This window comes from Caloenas nicobarica, chromosome 19 (genome assembly GCF_036013445.1).
Source record: "Caloenas nicobarica isolate bCalNic1 chromosome 19, bCalNic1.hap1, whole genome shotgun sequence".
NCBI lineage: Eukaryota > Metazoa > Chordata > Aves > Columbiformes > Columbidae > Caloenas > Caloenas nicobarica.
Window position 1 is genome coordinate 3,333,735 of NC_088263.1, and position 27,529 is coordinate 3,361,263.

Sequence of the window (27,529 nt, forward strand, 5' to 3'; positions counted from 1 at the left end):
ATTTCATCCTAATTTTGACTGACCTAAATACTCTCGTGCTTTTGCCATTCTGATGTACCATCACGCAGCCTCTTCTGTAGGTTACAGATAACTAAAAAGAACACCATTCCTCTTCCTTCTCTCTGCCTGTATGAAACCTCCTATTTTTTCCTTTTTGTCTCTATTTTCCTCATCGGGAACCTCGTTCCCTTTTATTTGACATTGCTAGTTCTCACATTTATGCATAGTAAGAAAGAAAAGCCTAGAACCCACTGATCCCAGCCGAGGTTTTGGCTTCAAAGTATTAGAAGAAAAAAATATCAAGAACCCTCAAGATCAATGTTTTGTTGAAAAAGTTCTCCACACTAACCTAAGAAAGGAGCATAGTGTAATCTTTCCTTGAGGTTGAAAGGAGAAAGTACTAATTTCATGCAAAGAAGATTGTATCTTGGACTGGCATAGGAATGTAAAATGAGTAGGTATTAAATTAGGTTCGGCTGTCTCAAAATAATCTAATAAAGCATCTGCTGGATCAATAGCTGAATCATTATCCAAGGCACATAGCAAACTTTTCCTTTTTCTAATTTAAGATGCAAGAAAGAAGTTTTTGTATTACCATAGCAATAAGAATAGTACTTTGTGTTCATGGGAAAAAGGCAGAAGTAGGAGGAGAAAAAAAAAAAGAACCACGCTTTATGACTTAAGCAAGTGTCATTTTTCAGTTGAAATATATAATTTAGCAATATCGTGAAATGAAGTTTTTATATTGAATGACTGTCGGCTTTGCTGAGCTGTTTGAAAACAATAAAAACCCAATCGAGAGTCTGTGAATAAAGACTTTGCGTGCAGGAGGAGGGGAAGGGCAAGACAAGGCTTTCGGCAACTTTGTTCTCCTCACTAAGGCTCACTGGAAAAAAGAAAAGATGGAATAGTTATCCACTGGAAATGTGGTTTCCTCCAAAGAAAATGAGATCTGCCTGTTGGCCGCTGCTCATTGCTGCAAAGTGCAGAGCCGCAAACAGGAGACGCTGCAATCGCACACAGACCATGCAAATAAAGCAGGAGTAACAGTGATGTGTTATTGGCCCTTCAAGCCTTGCAAAAAAAAAAGTGTATCAAATAGTGTAATAAGTATAGAGAGAAAATAGGGTCTTCAGAGTCGGAATAGGAAAAAGCAGACTAATAGGTATATGTCTCAGTATTTAAATCAGTGGGACTTGAATTAATGAAGAGTGATCTAAGAAATGGTGTTGAGAATGTGATAGAGGATGAGGTTATCCCAGAGGACAGGAGGTATCGGTGGTTACTGTCAGTCTGGGAAAGCACTTAAATCCATTTTTTTGTTCCTGGAACCAGGTTAGCTATAATATATTCATTAATGCAGCATGATGGAATGGGGAGTACATTTATAATATATGTCCAGGGCAGCAAGCTGGGAAGAGATACAAACTGTACGGAGGAATAAATTACAATTCAAAGTGATCCTGATAAACGGGAGAAATGATCTGAAACCAATAGCGTGAAACTCCCTGAACAGAACGGCGAAGCTGAACTAAGGAAGGTGAAACAAAATACACAAACCCCAAGCAATCGATAACCAGCACTGCAGAAATTGTGAAAATGAGGGTGAACTCCCCAGACTTGGCGAATATTTTGGTTTTGAAATGAAGTATTTATACAAGTGTCCAGTGTAAGATGGAGGTAAGAAAAAGAGAGAGTTGTTATGCTCATGAATATGGTGAAGTCTCTGTGTCCTATTTGGATGCTGAGCTTTGAAAGAGATGAAAATAAACTGCCTTTTGAATAGAGAATCGAAAGGCCTGGAGGGGATAGGGAAATGTGGCTCAGAGTGATGATGGGGGGGAGGTAAGAGGTTATTTAGTCTGGAGTCTCCATCACAGGATGGAGAAGTCTTGAAATAAATTAGAGATTGTTTCAAAGAGGACAGGTGCTTAATTTTTCACTCAATTCACTGAGGCTGGAAGAAGTAATCGGGTTCACTTGAAATGGGAAATATTTTGTATTTAAGTGATTTTTACCAGGCTGGAGTGCTGCTGTCCCCATGTCCTGGGGTTGTGCAGGTGGGTTTTGTCCCCTAATAACCATGGGCCCTGGCAGCTGGTGTCACCGTGCTGGGGTGAAAATGTCCCTTCCTGAGAAAGCTGCAGTGGGACCTCATCATTTAATTATCAGAGACGTAAGACCGGGAAGCAGAAAATAGGCAAAGAGCAAGTGAAGTGAGAGAGGGAGACATTGCAAATAGCTTTGCTGTGGGTTTATGTTAAGTCAGAACTTGGTTCTTCATAGATACCAGTAAATAAAGCTCAAGACAAACCTCAAGCTGCCTTAACTCTGAATTTGTATAAAAACAAATCCCCTGCCAGTTAAACATACAGCTGACATGATGCTTTCTGGAGAAGAGAAATCTGATTTTTTTTGTTCACTTTCAGTTCATTCATTCTCATTTCAATTTTTGGCAGACCTTCCTTTTCAAATGGGGCCGGATTCAGAGGGTGTCACCTCCAGTCTGCTGGGATCCTACCAGTGTCCTCTTTCTGTTTTACAAACAGTTCCCTATTTCTTGTGAACCTTTGCCTCTCCCCAAAAGTCTTTCTAGTTTATTGACTGACTTTGTATTTGTTGTTAATTACAGTTCTCCCTGGTGGCTTGAAGAGGGTTAAATTTCTAATGCTGAATTTTTGGTGGGTCCATTAACAGGTGAGATAGGAATGTTACAGACTTGTCTTTGCATTTCAGAAGCCCAGATATAAACGCATATGTGCAAATACAATAGCAGCTTATTGTCCAGCCAGAACCTAAAATGTGGTGTTTATTGGAATATATTAATCATTTAATATTTTATAGACTATTCTGTGGGACCTGTGGCTATGGATACCTGCTTGGATTGAGAAGATACCTCATAGGGTCTCACCTGCCAAACAAAATCATCAAAATTATGCACCAAGTAAGATAATCAGAAAACTAACACCTGCCAAAGGTTCCTGAGCATGTGCTTTGATGAACACTTCTGAAGTTGGGCTGAGAGACTTTGACTCCTTATGACCCAACCTGCAGATCCAGCATCTCCTTTGGGCCAGACCTGCAAGTTCAAGGAGGTTGTTGGGTGGAAAAGCATCTTTGAGAAACAACTAGAGAACCCTGACTTTGATTTTTGTTGGTTTAAGCTGCTGTGAAGCTTCTTCCTTGGTTCCTTAGATAACTGTCAAACAGATGCTTTGAAAACCTGCAGAGGGAAAGCCTGTCAGTCTAAGAGATCCTAAAGATTTAGTGGCGTGTGACCTTTTTTTGCTGCTTCATAGCAGCAAAATTGGAATTGCTTTAAACTTGGAATTTCATTTTTTCCTTTGGGGTTGTGCTGTGTTTTTTGGGGTTTTTTTTGTTTGTTCGTTTTTTTGTTTTTTTCTTTTCTCTTCTTCCCCTTACAATATCCCTGGATTTTTCTGCCTGTGGTGATGGGATGAGGTATTGATGTCAAGATCAACCCATACATGCACATCTTGCTAAGCAAGAGCTCTACAGTGTGCGTGCTACAGGTAATTACGGGTATTGCTTTCAAGTTTATTGCCTCTGCAGAGTTTTCTTCAGTGAGCTGACAGTGCTCTTTCGAAGCACTTTGGTCATCATAATTCTCCCTCCATCAGGATCCTTGCGTGGGTGAGAAGAGGTGGAAATGAAGCCAAAGCTTTTGATGAGGAGCGTTTGCAAAAGAACCTAAAGCTTTGCATGGCCCTATCTTGGGCGGGGATTAGAGCTGGGCCTTGAGCTAGTGACAACAGCAAGAAGATTTATCTGATATTTCTCGGTACCTGGGCGACGTTACCACGTGAATTGCCGGTTTCCAGTGTAACCGGATCCCATGTGGTTAAGTGGTTTTGGAGTCAGTTCTGTTCCCCACACGGCCACGTGATGTGATGAGCACATTGCTCAGCAATGTCTGGAGCAAGCGGGGTTGCAGAAATTCATCCCTCCAAGAGAAAAGCGGCGATTTCTCCAGGAACTGTACACAGGCACTGCAATGAAGCTTTTTTTTTCTTTTTTCCTCTCTTTTTGAAACTATTCATTAAGACTAACAGTCACTAAGACACTCGACTCACTCTCTGTTCCAGGCCTCCACGGATCTTCTGGCTTTTGGTGAGCCGTGAAACCACGCTTCCCAGGCTAGTGAGTCTTGTCTCCTGCGGTGTCTCCCAGCCTCGTCTCGTTGCATGAAAGCAAATGATTTCTCCAGCACATGAAGCTGTTCTGAAGGGTCCATCTGACCTTGTGTCCGAGTCTGCTGCTTTTCTGCCGAGTCCAGCAGCTGGAGAGGAAACTCGCACCCACCCTCCGTATCAGCACAGCCTCCTGCTTTGAGGACAACTGCAGTTCCCACCCTGCACGTTATCCGTTTCTCTGTGCTTTAACATGACCTTTTGCTAAATACACAGTGACCTGTCCTCAGCCTTGAGGCCTTTGTTCGCCTCTTCTGATTTCTCCAGCCCTGTCATCGATGCTTGGCTTTGACGACTATATTCACGACAACTAATCTGACACAGCTTTGGGATTTTTGCTTCGTGAGCCCTGTCTGGCTGATCGAGGAGGAGGAGGACAGCCTTCTGTCTGTGCTACTCTTCTGCTCATCATGAGCCTTAGGGTCCAGCTCTGCACCCCCACCCTGCAAAAGCTGAGCCTAACTCCTGCGTGGGATCTCCTCCCAAGGCTGTGCCTGCGGTGGGGCTGCGTTTTGGAGGAACTCTAGAGGGTTAAAACCAGGGTTCTGAAACCAGCCTAGGGGAAAAGTCACATGCACAAGGGAAATTTTGCAAGTTGGTGCTTGCAGCTCAGGGTAACGAGAGGGAGCGCGGGGGCGAAGGCTTCCTGCCTTGGGTGAGCTGCGCCTGCTTAGTCTGCGGTCTCGGGAGACACGGGGCAGAACCTGACCTTCTTCATGTGTGTTGGGGCTGCGGGACCGGGGACCTCCCTGCTCGGCGGTGGGACAGCACGGCGCCTGGGCTGCGCGGAGTGGGACGATGGCAGATAAAGGACCGTGAGAGGAGGAGGAGGGAGCTGAGCCGGGTCCCCAGGAGCAGGAGGTGAGCTGGACCAGGTAAGCTCTTGCTGATCGCTCTGGAAGAGTTTCTGCGTGTTTCTCTGCTGTTTAGCTAGGGCTTGGAGGTGTCCTAAAAAGAAAGTCCATAGCCTAAAGGAGACAAAGTCACTAGAAAGATGTTGGCATTGCATAAAGAATAAGATGAGATTTAGAGGGACACAGAGCCTGGGGAGTGCAGGAGATGAGAAGATGCCCCTCGCATTAGCACAGGAGGTGGCAGAGCAAGGTTTGGAGGGACCAGTCTCTAAAAACAGGCAGTTGTTCTGCAGTAAAAGGCAATGGAGCCAAACAAAATCTATGCTGCATCAAGAGGTAAAAACAAAGCTGCTTTTGGCAACAAGCTTGTCCCAGCTGGCGAAGGCTGAGCTGCCCTGGCCCTGCTGCACCCTTCACTGTCACCCCTGGGTCTGTCCTCCAGGGACTCAAAATTCTCCACAGCTAAGCCAGAGAACCTTGCTGCTGTCACCTTAAATTAGAGATGAACCAGTGACAGGGTGGTAGGTTTTAATTAGGTTTTCCTTCTGTTTCTTGTAGTTTTTCACTCTCTGCTTTGCTTCTGTTCCGTGTGGGTCTGTCTTGCCTTTTGCTTTCCCTTCTGTGAGATGCTAACCTGAAGGGATCGACGGCAGAAGGGGAAAGGAGTGAGAAAATTCACTGTTTGGGTCCACCTTTGGGTGCTGGGAGCCGTGCTCTGCAACACGAGCCTGCCCATGGTCTGCAAGGAGATCGCACTGGAGAGTCACACTCAAGCTGTGCCGGTGACACGCAGGTGCTGTGCCCATCCCGTGTACACACACACACTGCACGCCTCTCGTGCAACGTGTACCATGGCCTAATTCCTTTAAACGTGAGCTTTCAGCCCTCTGCAGATTTTTTTCTGCAATCAGTAGAACGTTTCGTGCTGTTTCTCTTGCCTCAGTTTTCTTTCTGACACTCCTTCAGCTGGTGACTTAACCTGGCTTTGTGCAAGGGGGTAATTGCAGCAACAACCACCAGTCAAAAATAAAGCAATCCTCTTTGGAAGGAGAATGGCTGAGTTCCGTGAGGGATCCTTATACCAGGTGACATCAACAGGCTCCTGGTGCAAGAATAAGACCAAGCCGAGGTTTAAAAAGTAAATTATAGTTTTAGAGAGTCGGTGTGGATGCAGCTGAGTCACATGAGTGGAAGATAATTGAAAAGTAAACTCCAGAGTCTTCCAAGCATTTGCTTTAATTGCCACCCACAGGTCCCAGCAGTAGGTTACAGACCTACAGCAGCGGCATTTGCCTGGAAAACCCATGGGCACGGTGCCCGTGGTGATGAGGAGAGGGGAAAGGAGAGCAGAACCCTCCAGGGCGAGAGCTCCTGCTTGCCCCTGCCTTCCGTGGATGCATTTTTTCTTTCTCCGTGTGCTGGGGAATTACCACCGTGTTGCTGCCAGGGAGGGGTGTTTACTCCAGCTCCACGTTCTTCTGAGAGCGCCCACTCAAGGTAGTGGCAAAACGTCTGTTGGCTTTGCAAAGAGAAATCCCACCTGTTCCTTGAAAAACTGCTTACAAAATATGAATATTTAAGGATGTTGGGATTAATTTAAGGAATTTTTAAGGATAACTTTTCCACCTGTTAATTAAAAAAAAAAAGGTAATTACAGCAAAAGGTGAGCCTGTATGTACTGCACTTGTGTCTTGCTAACACCCACCTGGTGGTAACACCCACAGGGAGTGGGGTCTAAAGAGCAGAGAACACCCAAGTGATCGGTGCTGTTACCCTCTGTGTCTCTCTAAGATGTGGAATTTTCTTTTCTTCTTTTAAGGGCTAGAAAATGCCTCCTTGCTCATGGAAAGCAGGATCTCGGGGAAGCTGTCAGTGGGAGTGTGAATGAGGATTTCACAATCTGGTCCCCAACAGGAAGAGCAAACCAGCTGCCTTGGGCTGAATCTGTGTTTCTTAGCGCTGAAAGATAAGGCAGATACACAAAAAGCTGAATTTCTGACAATACGACACAGGAGAGGAACCTTCAGCATGGCCCATAAAAGCCAAGCTGGTGGAATTGAGAAAAATGGGTCGCTTTCCTCTGTCCTCTACTGCAGGAGTGATTTAACGGAAGGATCGCTGCAGTGGGTGCAAGGTAAGCGAGCAACTTGATGGTAAGGAGAAAGGCAGCACCGAGTACAGTGCCCTTCAAATAATGGAAGACAAAGTTTTCAAAGTAGCTTGTTAACAGCACCTCATTTGCAAAAGTAGCTAAACATTCCGGATGTTTCAGCATTTCGGGGAGTGGATGAGCACACTTTTTTTTGGAAAGCCTGATATGTGGGAATGAATAGACATCCACCTACTAAAAATCAGGACCCCAAAAGTCCTCTTCTTTTGGCCTTCAAAAGTCAAGGAATATTTGGGAAACCTGACCTGTGCTTTTTTAAGTGACTCCTGTCCCCAGTAACAATTTCCTCTATCACTGCGGCGCAGCTTCTAAAACTGCCCCAGGTGCTGTGCAGAGACCTGAGCCTGCCATGGGTGGCTGTTCTCACTCGGGTTTTGCAGCTCTTGTCACTCCAGCAGAGCTCAGGGAGCTGAGCCCCTCTGCAAAGCTCAGGTGCCTGAGCTGGGCACCACACTTGCTCGACTTTGTGCCAAGCAACTTGACCCAAGCCACGGAGAACAGGAGAGCTGAGCCCAACGCTGAGGCCATTTGGCTTTATTCTTGCTTTTATACTCACCGCCTCCACTGCTCTGTGTCGGGAGGAGATAAACCTCAGCAAACAAACAGGATCTTGTTATTCTGGAGGCTTCAGATGCATCTACTCATCCCTTTTTGACTCGATGCAGTCGTACCGTATTGTAATACAAATCCCTCCTTTCACCTGACATCTCGTGCTGCTGAGCAGCGCTGGGATGATGAGGATGGAGGATGTAAGTGGGAGAGAAGGGGACGGTGAGTGTGTGCTGTATTTCAGCCAGCACAGCAGCCGGGTGGCAGCAGGAGCAGTCCCAGGGGACACCTGTCTGACCCCAGATCTGCAAAGGGGAAGGAAAAAATGGTGAAACGCTTCAGTGAAACAGGATCTCATATGAACACGCCACTTCCTTAGACCCGAGCTCTTCCTCTTGATGTGGCACAGCTTGTGTAAACTCCAGGTGACCGGCAGATAGGACGCCTGGAGATCGCAGCTCTGCTGTGCCGCTCCAAGGCTGCTCTGCCTCAGCTCCCAGCAGCCGGCTCCTCGAATCTGGGACAGGCTGTCCGCACACTTTCTGGGCTCCTGGTTGCAGCTTGGGTCTCTGGATTACATCTCTGATCCTGGTCCTAGCTGGAACTGGGAAGATGAGAGCCTGGAGCAAAGCCCAGGAGCACTGCGAGACTGGGGACCTGGATGCTGGAGAACCTATGGAGCTCATGCTCCAGGGCAGCCCTGCCACATTCCAGACAATGGGATTATTGGAAAGCACCTTGGTTTGATTGCTCAAGCTTTTTCTTGTGGTGGGCGGGGTGAGTAGGCAATGAGGCAGATAGCGTTAGGAACACGGAGCAGCTTGAGTCAATTGTCCTTTCAGTTAGAGATCAGTGAGGCAGGGCACTATCCTGCTGAAGATCAGAGCATTAGGTTATCTCTGCTCACTCCTGGAATGTGTTTGGGGTTTCCTCCCTTTTTGCACGTTGTTTCCTTACAGGAGACATCAGCTACTGTGCTGTTCCCAAAGCTCTTTGTGATGTTCTTAGAAATGTCCAAGGGGGTTTTGTGGATCCATTTAAAACATGTCAGAGTGGTTTGTGTTCCTCAGCCTTCCCTTTGCCGTGTGCTCCTTTGCTGCTGGGAGAAAAACCCACGTCAGAGCCGTGCTCATGACTCCTTTGGGCTCTTGCAGAACCCCTCGATGGCCAGGTGCTCATGGTGCTCCGCATGGACAACAACTGCTCGGCCACCTCCTTCGACATGGAGCTTTGTGCAGAGAAATTGAAGTCCCTTGGGGTTCAGGTAGGCTCCTCATGTGTAATCTCCCCTGGGAACCCTGTAGGAGTGGACGCTGGCTGGATTAGCAGCTTTTGCATTTGCACCCATGTGATGGACAGCTTTTCTTTTTATTTGGCTTGAGTGGCTTGTTTCAGGTCAACTTCAGTCTATTCCCCGTGGACTGCAAGTCAACTGTGACAGGCTTGGCCTAAACCTTCATGAAGAAACCTGTTCCACAGTGAATTGCTTGAAAGTCACTCTGGGAGGGAGCGTCCTTGGGGCAATCTGTCATATCCTTTGTCATAAAAAGGTGGTTTTTCTTCTTGTGACCTTTCCTGCACTTGCCAGGGAGATATTACTCCCTGCAGATGGGGCAAGCACACAAGTTTTTGGTCTGTGACAGCTGTATGGCTGAGATTGGAGATGCTCTCTGCAGGAAAATGCTCTGGGACACAGCTTTTGGTTGCAACACCAGCCTGGCCCAAGCTGGTTCTGATGGGGTAGGAACCCCAAACTGGAGGGTGACCCTCATTTTCTGACTTCTCCCCGAGCAGGTGGCAGCGGATCAGTGCAGAAGGTTAATCCAGGATGCTGTCCTGAAGCCTGAAGTGAGACGGTACATGTTCTACAACTCCAGGGCGTTCCAGATAGCCATTGCCGTGGTAAGGACAGCAGGGTGTCTCGCAGGTTTGCCACAGATATGCGCTCGCTGAGATGCATCAAGACCTACACGTGGGGTTCTTATGCCCAGGGAGGGAGAGAGGTTTGGGTGAGGAGGAGATGCTGGTTTTCACACATCCTTTGGAAACGCCAGTTCCCAGAATTTCTGTAGATGGAGGGCAAGGCGCCTTCTCCAACCGCTTGCTGGTAGTCCCACCAAAGCGGGCTGTCCGTGGCTGAATGACCAGCAGATGCTGAGGCAGTAGTACTCGCATAGGCTTTTTCTTTTTTTAAACTTGATTTTAAAAATCTGTAGATATTCTGGTCCTGATGCTAATTTAGATGAATGGACCAGTTAATTTTGGTTACTGAGGTCTAGTTTTGCTTCTCTTCTTCTGGTGAGAGAAGCTCTTCCAGACACCCCAACCATTAGCGGCTACTGTGTGGCTCATACTTTGCAGTGTGCCAAGGGTGTCATAAAATCTGGCTCCTTCAATTTAGTTGCATTTATTTTTTTGGATAGCCATTATACATATCTTCTCCTTTCACTAATATTGTAGGAATTTGGTGCTCAGTGTTTCGAGGGTTTTGGTGCCTGTTTAATGCAAATGAGTTATATTATTGCAAGATGATGCTGTGACATGCTGTGCTGTATACGTCATATTTGTTTCCAGGCAATCTCCTGCTCAGATGCGTGCTATCTGAAGTAAAGGCCAAATTAATTCAGTTTTGCTTCTCTTTATGCAAAGGCCAAGTTTGTCAGTCCTTAACACAGTCCTTGAGCCCAGTGTCAGTGTTCACCATTTGAGTGTTAGTATAATTGAGTAGTCTCTGTACCAGCTTGAGTGCTTTGACATAGGAGCTTTCTAAGCACAGGGACTGTTAGAATTATTATCAATATGCATCAGTGAATGCATTTCTTATCTAAATGGAAGAACTCGGTTGAAATCCTTCCCAGTATGAATCATCATTAATAATTCACTGTCTTTGACCAGTATTTTTTTATAATAAACTAGGGCCCACTCAGTCCTTCTAGTCCTTTCTTTCCCCTGTTTATTACTGGAAAGAACTCCTGTCCTTTCTCACCCTCTTTAAATCTCGTATGATTTAATTTATGGTAAGGTATTACCCTGAGAGAAGGGACCAGTAGTTTTCTTCTTCCTTTGACCTCTGTCTCTTTCATAGTTTTATGAGTATTGTCAGTCTCTCTGGGTTTTTATAGGTTTTCTACGTGTCTCTCTGGACAAACATTTACTCCACGGTCCAGCTGTGTTCCTTTGGACGCTACTGGGAGGCCAGCGTGCTGGTGACCCTGGCTGCTGTACTGGTCACTGTCCTTGTGATACTGGTTCTCGACTGTCGCCAGAGGAAGGTGAGAGGAGGCTGCTGGTGTGGGCAGGGAGCAGAACTCCCTCCCACCAAAGTGTTGGGACCCAGGTCATCTCCTGGATGTGTACAAAGAATATAATGGTACGGGGAGGAATGTTAGACATGAGGAAGGAATTGTTGGCCCTGAGGGTGGTGAGAGCCTGGCCCAGGTTGGCCAGAGAGGTGGTGGCTGAACCATCCCTGGAGACATCCCAGGCCAGGCTGGACGGGGCTCTGAGCAACCTGAGCTGGTGCAGATGTCCCTGCTCATGGCAGGGGGGCACTGGGGGAGCTGGGGAGGGCCCTTCAACCCAAAATATTCTATGATTCTATGAATATTTTTAGAGCAGGCTCAGAGATCAGATTCAGGCAAGGCATGTTTTACAGCCAAGTTAGGTGTCGTAATACCTAAACTATAGGTGTTGGAGCCCGGCAGGCTGGCTCTGAGTGCCTGCTGTCGCTGGAGATAAAGCCACCGTTGCGATTGTGGTTTGTGCTCCCATGGCTGGTGGGAAGCCCCAGAGACTCATCGGCAGAGCCGGCTCCTGCCCTGTTTCCATGACGGTCCTTGCTGTCTCGGCTGTGCGCAACCATTAACAACATCGTTCACTCGTGTCGCTGCAGCGCTCTGGACCTTGCAAGAGGTCCAGGACAAAAAGGCAGCTCCTAACACGTAGAAGTTGTAATAAAATTATAAAACAGAGGCAGACTGGGCAGTAGGAGGAAACAAGGAGATGTTGTTAGCATGAGAAGCAACAGCCTGCAGCATCCACCCGTATGGTTGTTGTCATCTTTTGGTTGCAGGAATCACAAGAGTATGGATATTTCTAAGGAGTGATCTGAAGAATAATATTGGAAAGGCTTGATTCAAAATCCAGAGGGGTCTTTGCACTGATTTGAATGGGTTTTGGAGCAAGTCTCTAATGACAGCTGTGCAATGATTCTTCCCAGGGGGAACCTGCCAAATGTGTGTGGGCACAGAGGTTCAGGAGAGGAGTCCTTAACTCAGGGACTGCTGGGGGACGGGAGAGAGAACATGATACTGGGCGTCAATTCTACTTCAGACATTTTGTCTGCAAGAGAAATAATCCTTGGTGAGATTTCTGTCTGTACAGATATCTACTAGTGGTGGCCAGGCCAGTGCGACGGCTAGTGACAATCCTGCCCTGACTGCACACTGCTCTTGTCACCGTTTTCCTTTGAGACGTGGAGTATTTGGGATTATCCAGCTGCAGTTTGTACCTGTAGGCCGGCCCAACTTTTCTTGTAGAGCACGGTAATTTTTCCTGTATTCTCCAACAGATAAATATGAATACAGATGTGAGGCTGGCAGCTGTCAATGAAATCTTTATCAAACACAGTTTAATACTGGGGATTACAGATGCCTTGGATGGGCCACACAACATCCTACAAGTATCCTTTCTGTAGGGAATCATTTATACCCCTTCTGGGTATCTAATGATGTGGAGGTATTTGTTGATGTTATGATTGATGAGGATTTCCAGTGGGCATGGTTTCTGGGATTTATTTTTTCTCCTATTGAATGGTATGAGGGATTTGGGTATTTTTTCTTCTCCTATAACTGGGAATTGAGATATGCCCAAAGGCAATTGGAAATAATGAGTCTAAAGGATTGAAGGAGGATTAGTCCTTTGGGCAGGCAATTATTCCTGGAAGTGTATTATACTTCCATGACAGTGATGATTCTTATTATGAGCAGAGTGACAGCAATGTGCCTATGGCAAGAAAAAAAAAAAAATCCACAACATGGAGAAAAAGAGAGTCCTTGTCCCTGGGAGCTCAGGTTCTGCCTTGCAGAGCCAAACTAAGCCAACAGCATCCAAGTGCCTCACCTGCCTCCTTCAGGCACATCAGAGAACTTGGTTTCATGGGGCCTTTCAGCCAGGTCTGTAGCTGCCAAGCACTTCTGACATTCGTGGCCTTCTAAAAATGCATCTTGAAGAGATCAGGTAGGGGGGAGGCTCGTTTGGTGCTTTTTAGAGATTCCTTTTGTGGACTAGGCAAATAAGAGAGTTTTAAGACAGCATGAAAGTGTTAAAGGAAGGTGAGAGAGGTGGTCTCCCAGATTTGCTGGTGGACCTGACCCCAACCTGTATGTACAGGGAGGTAGGAAAGAGAAGTGGAGAGGGAACCAAGGCTGAGACACAGGGTCAGAAAGGGGCAGGGAATATTGCAGGTGGGCAGGGCTGAAGTCGGGCAGAATGAGGAGGAAATACTTAAGAACCTGAATTACACTTTTTTTTTTTCAAACTAGCATAGTTTTATACCTCAGTAAGTGAGGACTAATCCAACGAGCCTTCACCTTTACCTGCTTGTTCCAGAATTGCCTGAGAGCGGAAAATAACCCAAGGATTTACGTTTTCTCTGCTCCAATGTCAGATCCCTTTTAACCCTTCAGCTTTTATGCTGTTCCTGATCCCCCTACCGATGGCAGCTTGAGCTTTGGCTGCGTTCGGGGCAGGGGGTGCAAATGGTGCCTCCGATCTGCAGACAAGCACCGAGTACAGTAAATTTTGTAAAAAAATAAATCGAATGAATCACTAGAAACAAACGAAAAGGAGGAAGGGGTTTAGGGGAGCTAAGTCAGTGTGACCCGCCAGTTTATTTAGATGTGAGGCATTGAGATGAGTGACGGGCAATGGCTCTGGGTTATCCCAGCTGTCAACCCCCAGGCTGCAGGTTTGCGAGGACTTGCTGCCCTCTGGGGGAATGTCCCCCTTCCCTGCCATCCCTCTTCTGTTCCCCATTAGTTTGAGGTCTTGCCTTATCCCAGACACTCTTGGCTTAAAATCGGCCCTGCAATGTGTAATTTCGTTCCTGACTCTGTCCTGAGCATCCCACGGGCACCACCTGCCTTTGCTCTGCTTCCTGCGAGGTCCGTACCGCGACCCGCACGGAGGCAGAGGCCTGGGGAGGGGGAAACGTGGAAAAACCCCTTCCTTAACCCTGCCTGTCCCAGCTGTGGTTCGTGCGCTTCAGCCCGGAGCGCTGCCTCCAGTCCCTGTCAGCCCATATCACGGACCTGCAGAGGACACGAGAGGTAAATGACGGTGGGTTCAGCCCAAGATCCCCCAGGGACACATCCAGATCCACCCCTGGGCCCTGGCTTTGGTGGGATGGAGGTGGACAAGGAGAACAGAGTGTTTGAGTGTCCTGGGCATCCCCTGCTGTGAACTGGGAGCTGGACAGACTGGGAGGTGGATGAGCTGCATCTGTCGGTGTCCAGTTCAGCAGGAGTTTGTTTAGACCCTGCGGTACCTGCGTGTCTGGATAATTAACTGTACAACTTTAATAAAGGAAAGCCATCAAGAATCAAGGGCAAATTTTGAAAGCATGTGTCACAACTTGAAATAGCCGACACCTTGACCTGTCCTCCTGAAATAAATGGGATAGCCTGAGGAATAAGTAAACACTGTACTGGGTTAACAGTGTAAAAATTTTGCCCTCTTGGCCTTCAGAAAATGTTTTCCTCTACGTGGGTGTATAAATACACAAACACTGCTCTCTCCTGTACTGAATTGCCTTTGCTGACCATGGCTGTGGCATGAGAGGTGAAGGGGTACAACCCCCCAAAAATCTCAAGGCTGCTCGTCTCCTTGGATCAATTAACAGATGCAGACTGGGGGATGGACAGTAATACACCAATTCACATATTGGCTGATATAACTCACATAGTTTTTAAAGACGATTCCCTGTGCCAGGCTGTGACCATCGTGCTGGGATCAGTCACCAGCACAAGAGGCAGCTGATGGCAGCCGGGATGAAGATGCTCAGCTCCAAGCGCTGGGCACGGCCCTTGGCCAATGCTGTTTTTTACCCTTGGGACGATAACTCCCAGGAGTAAAACACATGCAGGAGACAATCATGCCTTTTAAAGGCTGTCCTCAAATCGGCACTGCTGCCTGCCTTTGGACACCCCCAAAATCTCTTTCTCTTCCAGTCAGGCTTGCGGCGCAGCCTGGACCAGCTCTGTGTGGTTATGGAGGCGGTGGTTCATCCCGACCCGGGGACGGAGGAGGAGGCTTCGTGTGAAGAGTCCCCTCTTCTATCCAAGGGAAGGAACCCAAATAAAAAGCCTGTGACATGCAATGAGCTGCTCCGCCTGGTTCCTGATGGCCCGCCAGAGGTAATGAGAAATATCCCTCCCTGACGGACAGAGGTGCTAAATCGTGTCCCCAGGCACCTTGACTCCAAAACTCATCCCAGCAGCCACCAGCCACGGGGAACATGTCCTTTTTCACCAGTAGAAGCACCTGGAAGCCTGGATGTCCACAAAAACCTTGTCCAGCCCTGGCACTGCTGAGCAGTTAATGCTTACTGAGCAGCTAGTGCTTAATCCTTGAGGAATTCACGGATTGGGCTTTTCCTTGCTGGTGGCCAGGGGTCCCCATTTGGAAGACGACCTCTCCCCGGGGTCTGTGCAGGGACCCAGCACCTCTGTCCAGGCCGGGGATGCGGTGTGGATGTCCCCAGCCTTTGTCTCCTCCATGGAGCGTGCCTTCAAAGACTTGTGCCACGCTGAGCAACAAATGTGTCCTCATTCCCACTCAGCAAGAAGCTTCAAAAGGGATGATTTTGATTCATTTTAGTTTTCTGCTCACTGCTATTAAGTGAATTTGGTGCAGATTGAACGTCCCTGCAGATTGAAGCTGTCTGATTCTCTATAGGCAAGACAAAGCACCAGGAGGCGGTGGCAGGGCAGGCAGGTCCCCAAACAGCCTGGCTCTGTGGTCATTCCATGTCACTCCCACATGGGGACAATGTGCCAGCACTGCTGACCAGAAGGGGATCTGGGACAGTTACATATGCCATTGGCTCCTGTCCTGTTTCTTCCAGACAAGGACAGTCCTTGAACGAGGGAGCAAATGGTATTTGATATATCATCCCCTCTTCCCACAGGGAGATGCTCTGACACCTTGTGTGCTTGTTCCAGGTGATGGCCCAGCAGCTCCTGGTGATCTTCAGCGGATGCTACGTGCGGCTCCTGGTCACCGGGCGGCTCCCTGGGGCCGGGGTGGGGGGACACCTGGAGCACAGCAGCGTGCCCTGTCTCTGCCAGTTCATCGAGACCACCGCGCTCAACGCACGGCAGAGCTGGTTCACGGGCAGGTGACCAGAGGGGGCTGGAAAACTCCGAAATAAAAGCTGTCGTACACAACAGCATGAAGAAACCGTGGGGCGGAGGACAGAGCTGTAATCGCTCATCCTGGACTTATCGGGATGAACGAGTGGAACTGTGATTCTAATAAAACACACAAGATGCTCACCAGAAAGCTGCTCACCTTTGAGACCTGCCTGCCCACCGGCTTGGTGTGAAGGAGCTGCTCTGGGGGCAGAAACACTCTGGGGAAACCCTGGAGCTCCCTGGGACATTTCCCACTGCTCCTACCTGGGATTGCCCGGGGAGCCACGGGCAATACCTGCAGGTGCCAGCCCCACGCCTTTGAAATGAAGTACGTGGGGGTTTTAGTACAAGGAGGACTGGGAAAATATATACATTGTGGTGTTGCAAATGTGGTGTTTGCTTGGGATTATGTTTGTGTCATGTAGTTGTCGGTGACAGTGAGCTTTGTCCTGTGACAGGGCCGACATCTCAGCTGATGACTTGGCAAACTTCCCATTTAAGAACCAGCTCGCTGTGGTGCTCAGTACCTGCCCCTTCTTTTGCCTCCCCGGGAGAAGGGTGATGGACATCTGGATGATCCATGGCATGAGGCCTTAAAGAAGGCACCGTGCACTGGAGCGCAGCTCTTTTTAGATCCTCAGTTCTGCTCCATGTTGGGACAGGCTGATTTCCCTTGCTTTTCCTTACCTTCTTTCCCCTGGTCGATTTTTCACGCTGTGTAAGAGGAGCCAGTGGTGGGCAGGAGACCTCTACATTTGCTTGGAATCCATAGGGACTGGGAAATGAAGTGCTTTAAGCCTACAAGAGGCTGTGTGCTCAGGTAGTGCCCATGAATGCAGAACTGTGGTATGGTCCAGGAGCTGCTGGTGTCCTCCTCTGTCCCCAGAGGATGGCATTCCTGTGAAATTCCGCTGCCTGCATGCACTGATGATTACCTGACCACCTAACCTCACAGTTCGGTGGTGAAAGCTGGCAGTGGTCAGAATAAAGAGTCCTACGGTCTGTGTTTTCCAGCCTTGCTGTGGCTGAGCATACACGGGTCTGTTCTGCACCTCCCAGCCCACCCTCCCTTTCTCCCCATCTCCAGCAGAGCCCCCCAGCCTCCTGGGCAGGGCTTGTGCCTCTCCCACCTGAACAAAGCTCAGCATGGGACACTTGCCCCACATGAAGCCATGAAGGTTTTAAAATCAAGGTCCCTGGTTTGTGTGCATCCCTCAGTGTGTGTCCCATCCTACCACCAAGCATCTCCCCATCATGCGATATCGGACCAAAGGCCAAACCATCGCTCAGGGCGGCTGCAAGAGGCTGAGCCCTGGAGGCCTGGGAGCTTGGTGCCAGCTCTGCCCGGCGTGTGGGGTGGCTCTGCCCTCTCTCCTGTTGTTTCTGCCACGAGCAATGGTGAGACAAGGTCCGTCTCTTCCTACATGAGCAGCAAGGTAAACTGCTGCTGCCAACCTACGATCCCCAGCATCAGTCTGTTCAAACACTGTAACGACAGCAAACCCCTTCCAGGAGAAAACCCACCGCAATCCCAACCAGCCTCTTTTTATCTGTCTTTATTCCTGGTTCGGCTTGGGCTGTCACAGGAAGGGGTTGGGCAGATTCCCCCCCGCACATGCAGAGTTTGCGATTCTGCTGTCATTGCTCTGTGACGGTGCGGGGTTTGCTGGCGGGGGAGCGGGGGAACCCACCGCGGTCCCTGCAGCTCTCTGTGCATCGTGCCGGGGTGCTGGCTGCAGGGTGAGCTCAGCTTCAGCAGCTTGTACAAAACATCGTAGGATATCCACAGACCTAAGACTCTAAGGCTCCTTACTCCAGCTCAGAAGCTGATTTTACTGTTGTGGAAATCACCTGAATGTATACCAATATCATTGGGAGAACAATTTAGTTTCACAGTATAAAATTCCAATTTGCTGCTAGGGTGCAATGGCTCATCCTCTTCCCCACAAGTGCCAGGAGCATCTGATACACATTGGCAATTTTTTTTTTTTTTTCTGCCAGCTAGAAAATTTTGGTAATGAGAGACTGATCAGGACACTTTCTATCGTTGTGCTTCTGTGTTGAGAGCAGACACAGGAGGGATTTGCTGATATTTTCCAATCCCTGGGCTGCAAGATTCCCAGTAAAGAGAGTCCCTGGGGAAAGCGGTGGGAAGAAAGCTCATGGGCCTCAGGGAAGGACCACAAGAGCTTTTGCCCTCAGCACCTGCAGGGCTGGTCTCGGATGGGGTGGTTGTTCCTGGGAAGCGAGGCTCTTGCTTGCGGGGCTGCTGTTACGTCTGCCTTTACATCTGCAAATGCACAGGCATCAGAGAAAAGAGAGGGATTCAGGATTAGCCAAAGGGAAAGATTATTGCTGAAGGGATAAGACTGGGGCATGAAGTGCCAATGTGCTCGGAAAACCTCCTAATGGGAACTGTAAGCACCAGTAGGTAAGTGTGAGGGAGTCAGGGCAGGTTTACAACTCCCCAGCAGAGCCTGCCTTGCTGCAAGGAGGGGACAAAGCCCCACAGTTTCCAAGCTGTGACCTGGATGCCACCAGTGCCTCCAGATCACCCGCATTTCCCAGCCGGACCTGTGCTCTGCTGAGCTGTGTGATCCTCACATGCTGTCCTGGACCAGCTTTCCCTGGGGTGCTGCAGAGCCCACAGCTGGGGGATGCTCCAGGAGAGAGGTGCAGACCCTCTGCTGGCGCCAGCTGGGGCAGCTCCCCCGGCTGCGATAAACGCCCAGCAATTAACTGCAGAGAAGGAGCTTAATTCCTTTGCTCAAAGGAGGAGTTTGATTCCCATCACTAATACACCCAAGCACCTGCCCAGCTCTTCCCATCTGGTGCCTCTGCAAAGTCCTGGCTCCTGTTGCAGGCCAGATGACTTTTCCTTCATGTGCACTTAATTAAGGCATTAGCAAAGGGAGGCAACCGTTCTCCCCTCCTCCTCCCCCCATTAAAGAACCAGCTGTGTTTTTGAGAGGTGATTTTATAGGGCTGTCCTAAGCCGGCAGTTCCTTTTTCCTCCTTTGCACACAGCACGTGTGAGCAGCAGAAAGGGGACAGCTCAGCTCTCCATCTTCCCTGCGATGTCCTGGGACAGCCCTGAGCTCCTGGCAGAGGTAGGAGACCACGGGCACAGCCTGACTGCGGTGGCAGCCGCCCGGGAATGTGCTTGTCCCTGGGTGCAGCTCTGGGCACTTGTGCACAACAGCGACCGGGAGTGACTCAGCTAAACCGGCGAAACTGGTATTAGTGGGGCAGAGCTTTCCATGGCTCTGTCTGCCGTGCAAAAATGATTTTATTTGGACAGGGAGCTTTAACAGCAGAGCGGCAAGGCTGGGAGATGCAGGAGCAGCCCCTGGGGCAGGGGTGAGGAGCCAGGAAAATCTTTGCGGAATCGGGACCAGCTGCTCTCGGGCACATTGCATGAGTGATCCGCAAGGTCATAGCGGTTTGTGTGTTTTAAACGGGCCAGGAAGGGGCTGGGGAAGGCTGGCAGCAAGGGCAGAAATCTCGCTGCTGACTGAGGTGCGTGGTGATGCATTTTGGTGTTCAGCAGAGTGCCTGAAATAACAAACGTTGCTCCAGGGAGACGTAGCTCTGGGGAAATAGTGCTTCAGGGGCTTATATCCACACACTCCTCTGATTACCCCCAGTCTATCCTGCTTTTTAAAGGCTGCTATTTGCTTATCCTCTCCGTCAGGGGTTGGGACGCAGCCATGACAATTAAAGGTAAAACCCAGCGAGGGAAGATAAAGCAGGAAAGAAAGCAAACTTTTGCAATTTCTACCTGTTATGGTTACAGCTCTGAGGAAGACTGTGGTGGCTGGATGACAAGGAGGGAGGGATGGGGACCCAGCGTGCCTCCCCTGCGGGCTGGGCAGCAGCAGCAGGTGCCCCCCCAGCCTGTGAGCCCCAACAAGCCCTGGCCCCTCCGTCACATGTCATTGGGGCTGAGGTGTGCGATATCCCCATCCCTGCCATCCCATGTCATTGGGGCTGAGGTGTGCGATATCCCCATCCCTGCCATCCCATGTCATTGGGGCTGAAGTGTGCGATATCCCCATCCCTTCCATCCCATGTCATTGGGGCTGAGGTGTGCGATATCTCCATCCCTGCCATCCCATGTCATTGGGGCTGAGGTGTGCGATATCCCCATCCCTTCCATCCCATGTCATTGGGGCTGAGGTGTGCGATATCTCCATCCCTGCCATCCCATGTCATTGGGGCTGAGGTGTGCGATATCCCCATCCCTGCCATCCCATGTCATTGGGGCTGAAGTGTGCGATATCCCCATCCCTTCCATCCCATGTCATTGGGGCTGAGGTGTGCGATATCTCCATCCCTGCCATCCCATGTCATTGGGGCTGAGGTGTGCGATATCCCCATCCCTGCCATCCCCAGCATCGTTGGGGCCGAGGTGTGCGATGTCCATGTCCCTTCCATCCCATGTCATTGGGGCTGAGACGTGTGATGTCCCCGTCCCTTCCATCCCCAGCATCACTGGGGCTGAGGTGTGCGATGTCCCTGTCCCTTCCCATGTCATTGGGGCTGAGATGTGCGATGACCCCATCCCTTCCATCCCATGTCATTGGGGCTGAGGTGTACAATGTCCCCGTCCCCAGCGAGCTGCAGACTTACTGTGGCGGTGGCTGGGGGTTGCAGCCTGCACCGGGCAGGTTGGTGGCTCCTGGTGCTCCCTGGTGCACAGGGTCCACATCTTCCTGGCCACATAGCGACAGGCTGGTGGGAAAGGGGAGACCTGTCTGCTCGCTGCAGTGGTGCAAAACACTGACTACCCCGAAAATCCTTCCCCAGAGAGCCCAGAGCTAGGTGTCCTGGTGTAGGAAACAATCGCCTTGCCAATATAATAGGCCCAGGCAGGATCTCTCAGCAAAGCATATTTTATTAACAATTTTGCAAGACCGGGTGTTCTACCTAAAGGTAGGCACACATAATAGGGCGAAAAGCCCCTGCTTATATCCCTCCAAATCCCGGTTGCAATTTTCCTCCCCTACTCCCCATGGGCTGGTACTTCAGGGTTTACAGACTACCCGCCACCTGCCTCAGTTTACCTGTCTCAATCATCTAATTCTAACAACCCCCTTCCCTTTTTGATTTATTTAAAATATGGATTTCTGGCTCTTTGGTTACTCTTCCCCCTAGCTCAACTTTTAAAATATAGTAATCAGTTTGAATTCCGGGATTAGTTCAGTTTGAAGAGACTTTGTTTTACGTTAAGGATTCATAGTCTGATGTCTCTCAGTCCTTCCCCCCTGCTGGGGTCAGGCGTCAGGTCCCCAGTTTTGTAAAAACAACATTTCTTGGTTAAATGTTCCTTACACTGGCAGAGGAGGATCTGCTGGGGACCCTTGGTGGGTTATGGCCAAAAGGAGCAGAGGAAATAGAGGGGACTGCATTCAGCAGGGTAAAAGTTACTATTTCTTGTGTCCTGGCTGTGTTTCAAACCATTCCAGCACCAGCCTTTCTCTCCCTGCAAGCCGAGGCCAGAAAATACGCCAAGTGTTTACTGTGCAGAAATCCCACAAAACCCCATTGCCTCAAACGAGGGGTTTCCTTACCATTGATAATTACTCAAACCATGTTCTCCTGGGCTCAGCAAAACTGTCCATCCCGTCCAGCCTGTCTCTCCCTCTCGCAGGCAGCTCTGCTGAGCTTTTGATTTCTTTACAGCCTGGCTACCTCATTCCATCCTTCCCGCGGGCGTGTTGCTCCGGTAACACACGTCACACAGGGACTTAGGCTCTGCCCAGCACGGACTTAGGCTCAGCCCAGCACGGCCCCTGGGCAGGGCTGTGCTGTGCTGGGATCCTGCGCGTCCCGGGAAGGAGGAATCACCCCGAGCACCGCGGTTTGAGCCAGCCGTGCCAGGACGGCGGTTTGGCCTCGGCCGGAGGAGCTGCCGATGGTGCTTTGCGCTGATGGAGGAGCTGGGTTTGAGAGGCGGGGAGGTAAATCTTGTGCTGTGAGCTCCAAGCTGAGCTGGAGAGGAGAGCTGCAGCATGCACTTTGCTTGTAGGGAGCTGGGGGAAGAAAGGGATGTTTCTTCTCCTACTGCAGGGACATCGATAGCCTTCCCTCCCCTAGCCAGACCTTCAAACGCTCTTATACCACGTGCCATTGTACTCCGGGGAAGACAGGGATGACACCCCTGTCAGATGAGATGTAGGCAGTAGCACTGGCCTCAGTTTCTCCAGGGTCATTCCCCAGAGCGCTGCTTGATTTTTGTCCTTGAGGGTCACTGCAGGTGGTTACTAAAGAAGCGCTGGTTTTGTGCATCCTTGGCAAAACCTTGCTGTTTGTGCTTGGTATATATTGGTATATACTTGGTATATATTCCTCAAAGTCAGGTGAACTCTGAAAGGTCCTGCCTTGCCCTTTGACCAGGGCAATGTGTTTCCTATTTCCGAGCCAAGCACTCACTGATTCAGGCAGGTTGGACTTTCAATATCCTTGCCTTGGGATTGTGTAAGGTTGGTCAGAGACGTGGTTGATGGAGTGTGGCTATTGTGTCTCACAGCACTGCGAGTCAGCAGTCTGGGCTGCTGCAGAAGAGCAAGATCCGTGTGTGAGAGAGAGAGGAGCTAATATCACTCCACTCCATCCTTGGTCTTGTTCTGGCGTTTCATGCTGGGAGATTTGGGTAAGCTCTGCACTGGGCTGAAGGCTGTTAAAGGCAGCATGGAAAACTTCAGCTGGTGCATGCTGTGCGGTGTTAATGAAAGGCAAGGGCTTCAATGGATGCGAAGAACGATCTCTGCTCTAAACCACGGAGGACTCCCCATTACATCATGAGATGTCATTGGAGCCTGCAGGAGTATGTCATGCAAGATCTGTAGGTGTTTTAAATTAAAAAAAAAAAAAGCCATCCAAAGAAACCCACAAAAACCCAAACCAAGAAAAACAAGCAAACTACCACAAAACCAAACAAACAAAAGGCAAAAAATAAACATAGAAACAAAACAAAAAAATCCACCCTCTAAACCCTGAGCATCCCCATCCAGACCTGCAGAAGCCCCCCCAGCCTCCAACCCTCTATGGAGGACTCAGCTGTTTCACAGAAGAGCTCACCAGGGCAAAGGGAATGATTGTACCGCGGCTTTGTGCTTTCACAAGTAGTGAAGGTGGCTGGAGGAGTAAACTGCTATTTTGAGGCTTTGCTTTCAATTGTTTGGTTTCTGATGGGTTTCAGGCGGGTCAAATGTGCACTGTGGAGCTGATGCCTCGGGTTTGCAGGTGCATCCCTCTAGATGGTGCTAAGCTAAAGAGAAAAGGCGGGTGGCAAGAGGCCTTTGAGGAGGGGTTGTCCTGGTGCTCTGTCTCTGCACATCTGGATGTGCCCGAGGCCTCCTGGGTGTGGAGAACATCTCTGCTCTCTGCTGCCAGCCAGGTGCCCGTGCGTTTGTACAGGTGCTCGCCTATGGTGCTCATCGTTTCTATTTGCAGCAAATGCTTCTCAGGCCCTTCTTCCCCTTCATGTTTCCCTTGCTGATGTGTGAGACTCCACAAATGCACCGCGATTTTAATCAGCGTGTCTGTTCCTACCCATGCACTACAGCAGACAGGTTGATTTTTCATGGCAAAAATCCATCTCAGCTGTTTTTTCCACTTCAACCAGTTTTGCTGAGTCCTCTTCTGTCTCATGCATCATTAACCAGAATCTTAACCAAATTCATGCACAGATAATGTATGGTTTACTGAGGTGGGAAATTGAGAGAGAATTCATCCTGGTTGCCAGAGAACAGCAAGGATTAGCTGTGAAGGGGAAGTCTTTTAGATCAACAGCTGAGCAAATTTGACTTTGGAGTCACAGATGGATAGTAAATAAACTATTGCAAAAGAGCTATTGTTAGAATTTTCAAAAAGAATAGCCCCCATTCAGGTCTGTTTTTCTTCCCACTAAGTATAAATAGGGGGAGAACAACTCTCTAACCTCAATAGCACTGTATGGATGTAGTGCTGCTGGGAGAGGAGGATTCAGCTCCTTTCCCGGTACCTTGTTCTGCAGAGGGAAAAGATGTTTGTAGGCACTGATGAGATCATGACACAACCTGATGTTTTCAGTAGGGCTGCAGGAGACACCTCTTTGGCAGGAGCACACTGAGATTGGTTGGAACTGGGGAGCATCCAGCTGCATAACCTAGAAAACAACCTGAAAAGTGAGGTTTTGGTGTCAGTCCTGTTCCCATGCAATTAGCTCTGTCTGCTGCCTCGATATCACTGTTTCCTCCATCATGGAGAGAGGATGTCACAGGTTTTAACAGCTTCCCACCCTAGATTTGTTGGCCTGAGCTTTGAATGTGGTTTCTGCTGATGCAGTGGAGAAAGACTGCTTTTGCCAAGTTTTCCTTCCAAGAATGGCTCAGCTCCATTCTTGATGAGCCCATAAACTGGATTAAGAGCTCAGGGACAGATTTTCTGGTATTTGAAACCCATAATCTGGGCTGGGCTTTCAGAACAGCTCAGTCCCCTTGTAAGCAGCAAATTATGGTCATAAGTGGCTCAGCACTTTGCAGTTTGTCAGGCTACTCGAGGCCACGTTTTCTGTAAAGCGCAGCACCCAGCGCTTCGGGATCTTGGGAAAAGCAGGGCAGTTCTGTCAGTGCTGACCTGAGCTTTCCTGAGTCCTCAGCCTCTTGATGTTCCTTCTCAAGGAGTACAAGCACCTCTAAAAAAATCAGTTGTCAAATTAATCCATGTGCTGCAGGCAACCTATCATCCATTAAAACCTCTGATATTGCCCATGGCTACAGAACGTTAACTTGTGAAGTTGAGGGACCTCATCTCCAGCATCAGTTGGACCCCATTTCATAGCATGTCCATGACCTGTGGGTTCTGTGAATAGAGGTGAAGATACCTTTAGTGTGAATGAACTAGAGCTGTGACAAGGAGTGATGTGGCCGCAGGTACATGCTCGCTATTTTCCCAATTTGTTTGGGAGATTTTACCGTCAGCGTTGCCACCTGCTTCCTTGGGAGGAAACAAGCTGGGTGAGGTGGGTTTAGGTATCTGGTCCAGTTCAGAAGAAAGGATGGGTGCCATTTAACACCCAGGGTGCTGGGTCACTGCAAACCAGCTGAGCATCACGACCGCTGCTCCAGAGCAGCTCGACGTGCTGTGGGGCAGCAAGGGGGCAAAATGAGCTGCTGTGAACGTGGTGCTGCTACCGTTTGCTCAAGTGCTGAAAACCAACCAGTGTCAGAGTGATGTGCTGTGTCAGAACCCCTCACTGGCGTCAGGAGGAGTCAAGGCATCAGCAAAACATCAGCAAGTCCAAACAAGTCTTTCTCCAGAGGGGTTACAGGGCTCTTGGTGTGCAGGAGCTGCTGAGACTCACAATGACCATTATTAATGACTATGGATAACAAGACAGGGAAAGACCTTTTTTTGAGCCAAAGTTGGCATCATGTTTTTCCGAATGATTTTTTTCCTGGTATCGATGGTGGGAAATTCCTGTTGAATCAAACATTCCTCAGGTGGGACTGGCTCTTGTCACCTTGGTGACGTCCTTGCTGCGGCGTGGTGCTCATTGCTGCTGGTGGCCCTGTGCCACTGGCCCGGCCCAGCTCTTCCTCTCCAGCTTGGATGCAATCATCACAAAAAGCATATTTCTGAATAATTTGTCCTGGCGTTTGCAAGTCTGAAGAGAGGTGAAGGTGACTGCAAGCCTTTCACAGCAAAAGTCCCCCAAAATTATTTACCTGTGCCTTTCCCAGCCCTTGGCAAGGTGACCTCCTTGCTGAGAGGGAGGAGAGCCACTGATGAAACTCAGAAAGAAGCCCCGGGTTGGCTCATCCTCAGGTGCTCTGAGCGAACACCAGCAGCAGAGCCAAGGCAGGAGATCCCTCGGGGTGCGTTTCATCTCCTGATGTTTGCTAATCATTTTAATGGCATGAGAACCGTCACCCAGCCTGGCCTTCCTGCAACTCTCATTCTTGGCTGGGCATTTCTAGGAATTACTGGCAGCCTCTGAAGGAAGAGTATTTTTGAAATACTTTTCCCCCAAAGCACAGGGTAGAGATTGTTGTCCCCTGCATCTTCTTTGGGTGGGTGTAAATGGGTGAATGTCCAAGCCAGAGCTGCAAGGTCTCCTGTGCATCTTCTCCAGCAGCTGCTGTCATGTAGGGCAGCTTTAAAAAATCCAGAAAAAAAGGCATCCATGTAACACAGTGCTCAAAACCAAGCTGCGCGGTTATTGGAGATGCAGCAGAAAACTTCATCTACGCAAACCTTAATGAATCTTCCTGAGTTCTGGATATATCCTGGGTATATCTGCTTCCTCCTTATCCACGTCTCGGAAGAGCTGTTCCGTGGCCCGGTTTGCTCTTGACAAATGGTATTTGTTTGTCTCTTGCCATTGCAGTGTCCTCAGATGGCTCATGTAGAGACCCTTCAGGCTTTTGATGTTGCATCTTCCTGACCATTCCCTCTCCTCTTTTCTCTGCCGTTCTGGGCAGCCGGCTCAGCTTTCCCCTTCCTCTGGCCCCCAGGTCACTGTGTCTTCAAGGAGTTTTCGGGGTGGCTTTTAACACCTCAGAGTCTTTTAACCACTGACTACCATAGTATTCAATACTCCTGAATATTTAATGTATTTTTAAACATATATAGCCTTTATTCAGTGCTGTATTGCTGGGCAGCTGGGTAGAATTGAGCTCGGTTTTGTGTTGATTACTGTAGCTTTCCCTGTGGCTCTCAGTGCTTTCTTTTCTTTTTCTCTTTATTCTGATGAATGCAGAAAACCTTTTTTTTTTGGTTCCTAACCCTTCCTTTCTGTCTCAGTTTGCATCTCAGCATTTGAGCTTAATCACTAAATATTTGTGCCACACAGTATCTACCCATATATCCTTATTTCTAGGTGTTGTATCGCTCATTCTGATTTTCTGAAAGACTTCTTGTTGCAGCTATGCTGGTTCTTCATAACACTTTCTATTTTTCTGCACGGGGAAGGTTTGCTATTGTGCCTTTATTTTACTTTTACGAGCTGCCCACTCTTCTGCTTCTCTTTGATTACTTTCCAGTTTCAGATTCTCAGTCAGTTCATGTCTCGAACTAAAACTAAAACCGACTGTTCACATGACCTGAAACAATTCAGAAGCGTAAATTTTGCCTTCCCTCTAAAAGCCGTGGTTGTGTTTTTCACTCAGTGTGGGCATCGGTGCAACCACACCAGTATGCACCAGTCACCAGGCTGGCTTTAGCAGGATATGGGGGGGCAAGGGAGCTGTCTGTCTGTCCGTCCATCCGCACCGCCTGGCTGGTTGGGATGCAGATACTTTCTCTCCCTCCCTGCCAGCATCTGGGTTCATTTATCACCAAAAA

General features: G+C 49.1%; 1 protein-coding gene and 1 long non-coding RNA gene across 2 annotated transcripts in view; both read left to right on the forward strand.

The window, feature by feature from the left end:
* The first annotated feature begins 5,814 nt into the window (after positions 1-5,814).
* On the forward strand, positions 5,815-16,246 carry TMEM268 (transmembrane protein 268). Its single transcript, XM_065648736.1, has 9 exons — positions 5,815-5,858; positions 6,885-7,199; positions 8,939-9,048; positions 9,579-9,686; positions 10,907-11,056; positions 12,355-12,465; positions 14,033-14,113; positions 15,014-15,199; positions 16,007-16,246. The coding sequence occupies exons 2-9, from the start codon at positions 6,950-6,952 to the stop codon at positions 16,184-16,186; spliced, it is 1,176 nt and encodes a 391-aa protein (XP_065504808.1). The 5' UTR covers positions 5,815-5,858; positions 6,885-6,949; the 3' UTR covers positions 16,187-16,246.
* Positions 16,247-19,236: 2,990 nt separating this feature from the next.
* Positions 19,237-27,529, forward strand: part of LOC135996569 (uncharacterized) — a 131,536-nt gene continuing 123,243 nt past the window's right edge. The window contains exon 1 of the long non-coding RNA XR_010607281.1: positions 19,237-19,308. This is a non-coding gene — a long non-coding RNA (uncharacterized LOC135996569). The remainder of the gene's footprint in view (positions 19,309-27,529) is intronic.

Bases quoted from the DNA above. Each gene is read 5' to 3' on its own strand.
- TMEM268 (XM_065648736.1), top strand. From the start codon at position 6,950: ATGAGGATTTCACAATCTGGTCCCCAACAGGAAGAGCAAACCAGCTGC. The intron at 11,057-12,354 runs GTGAGAGGAGGC...ATTCTCCAACAG, and splicing joins TCGACTGTCGCCAGAGGAAG to ATAAATATGAATACAGATGT. The intron at 12,466-14,032 runs GTATCCTTTCTG...TGCCTGTCCCAG, and splicing joins GGCCACACAACATCCTACAA to CTGTGGTTCGTGCGCTTCAG.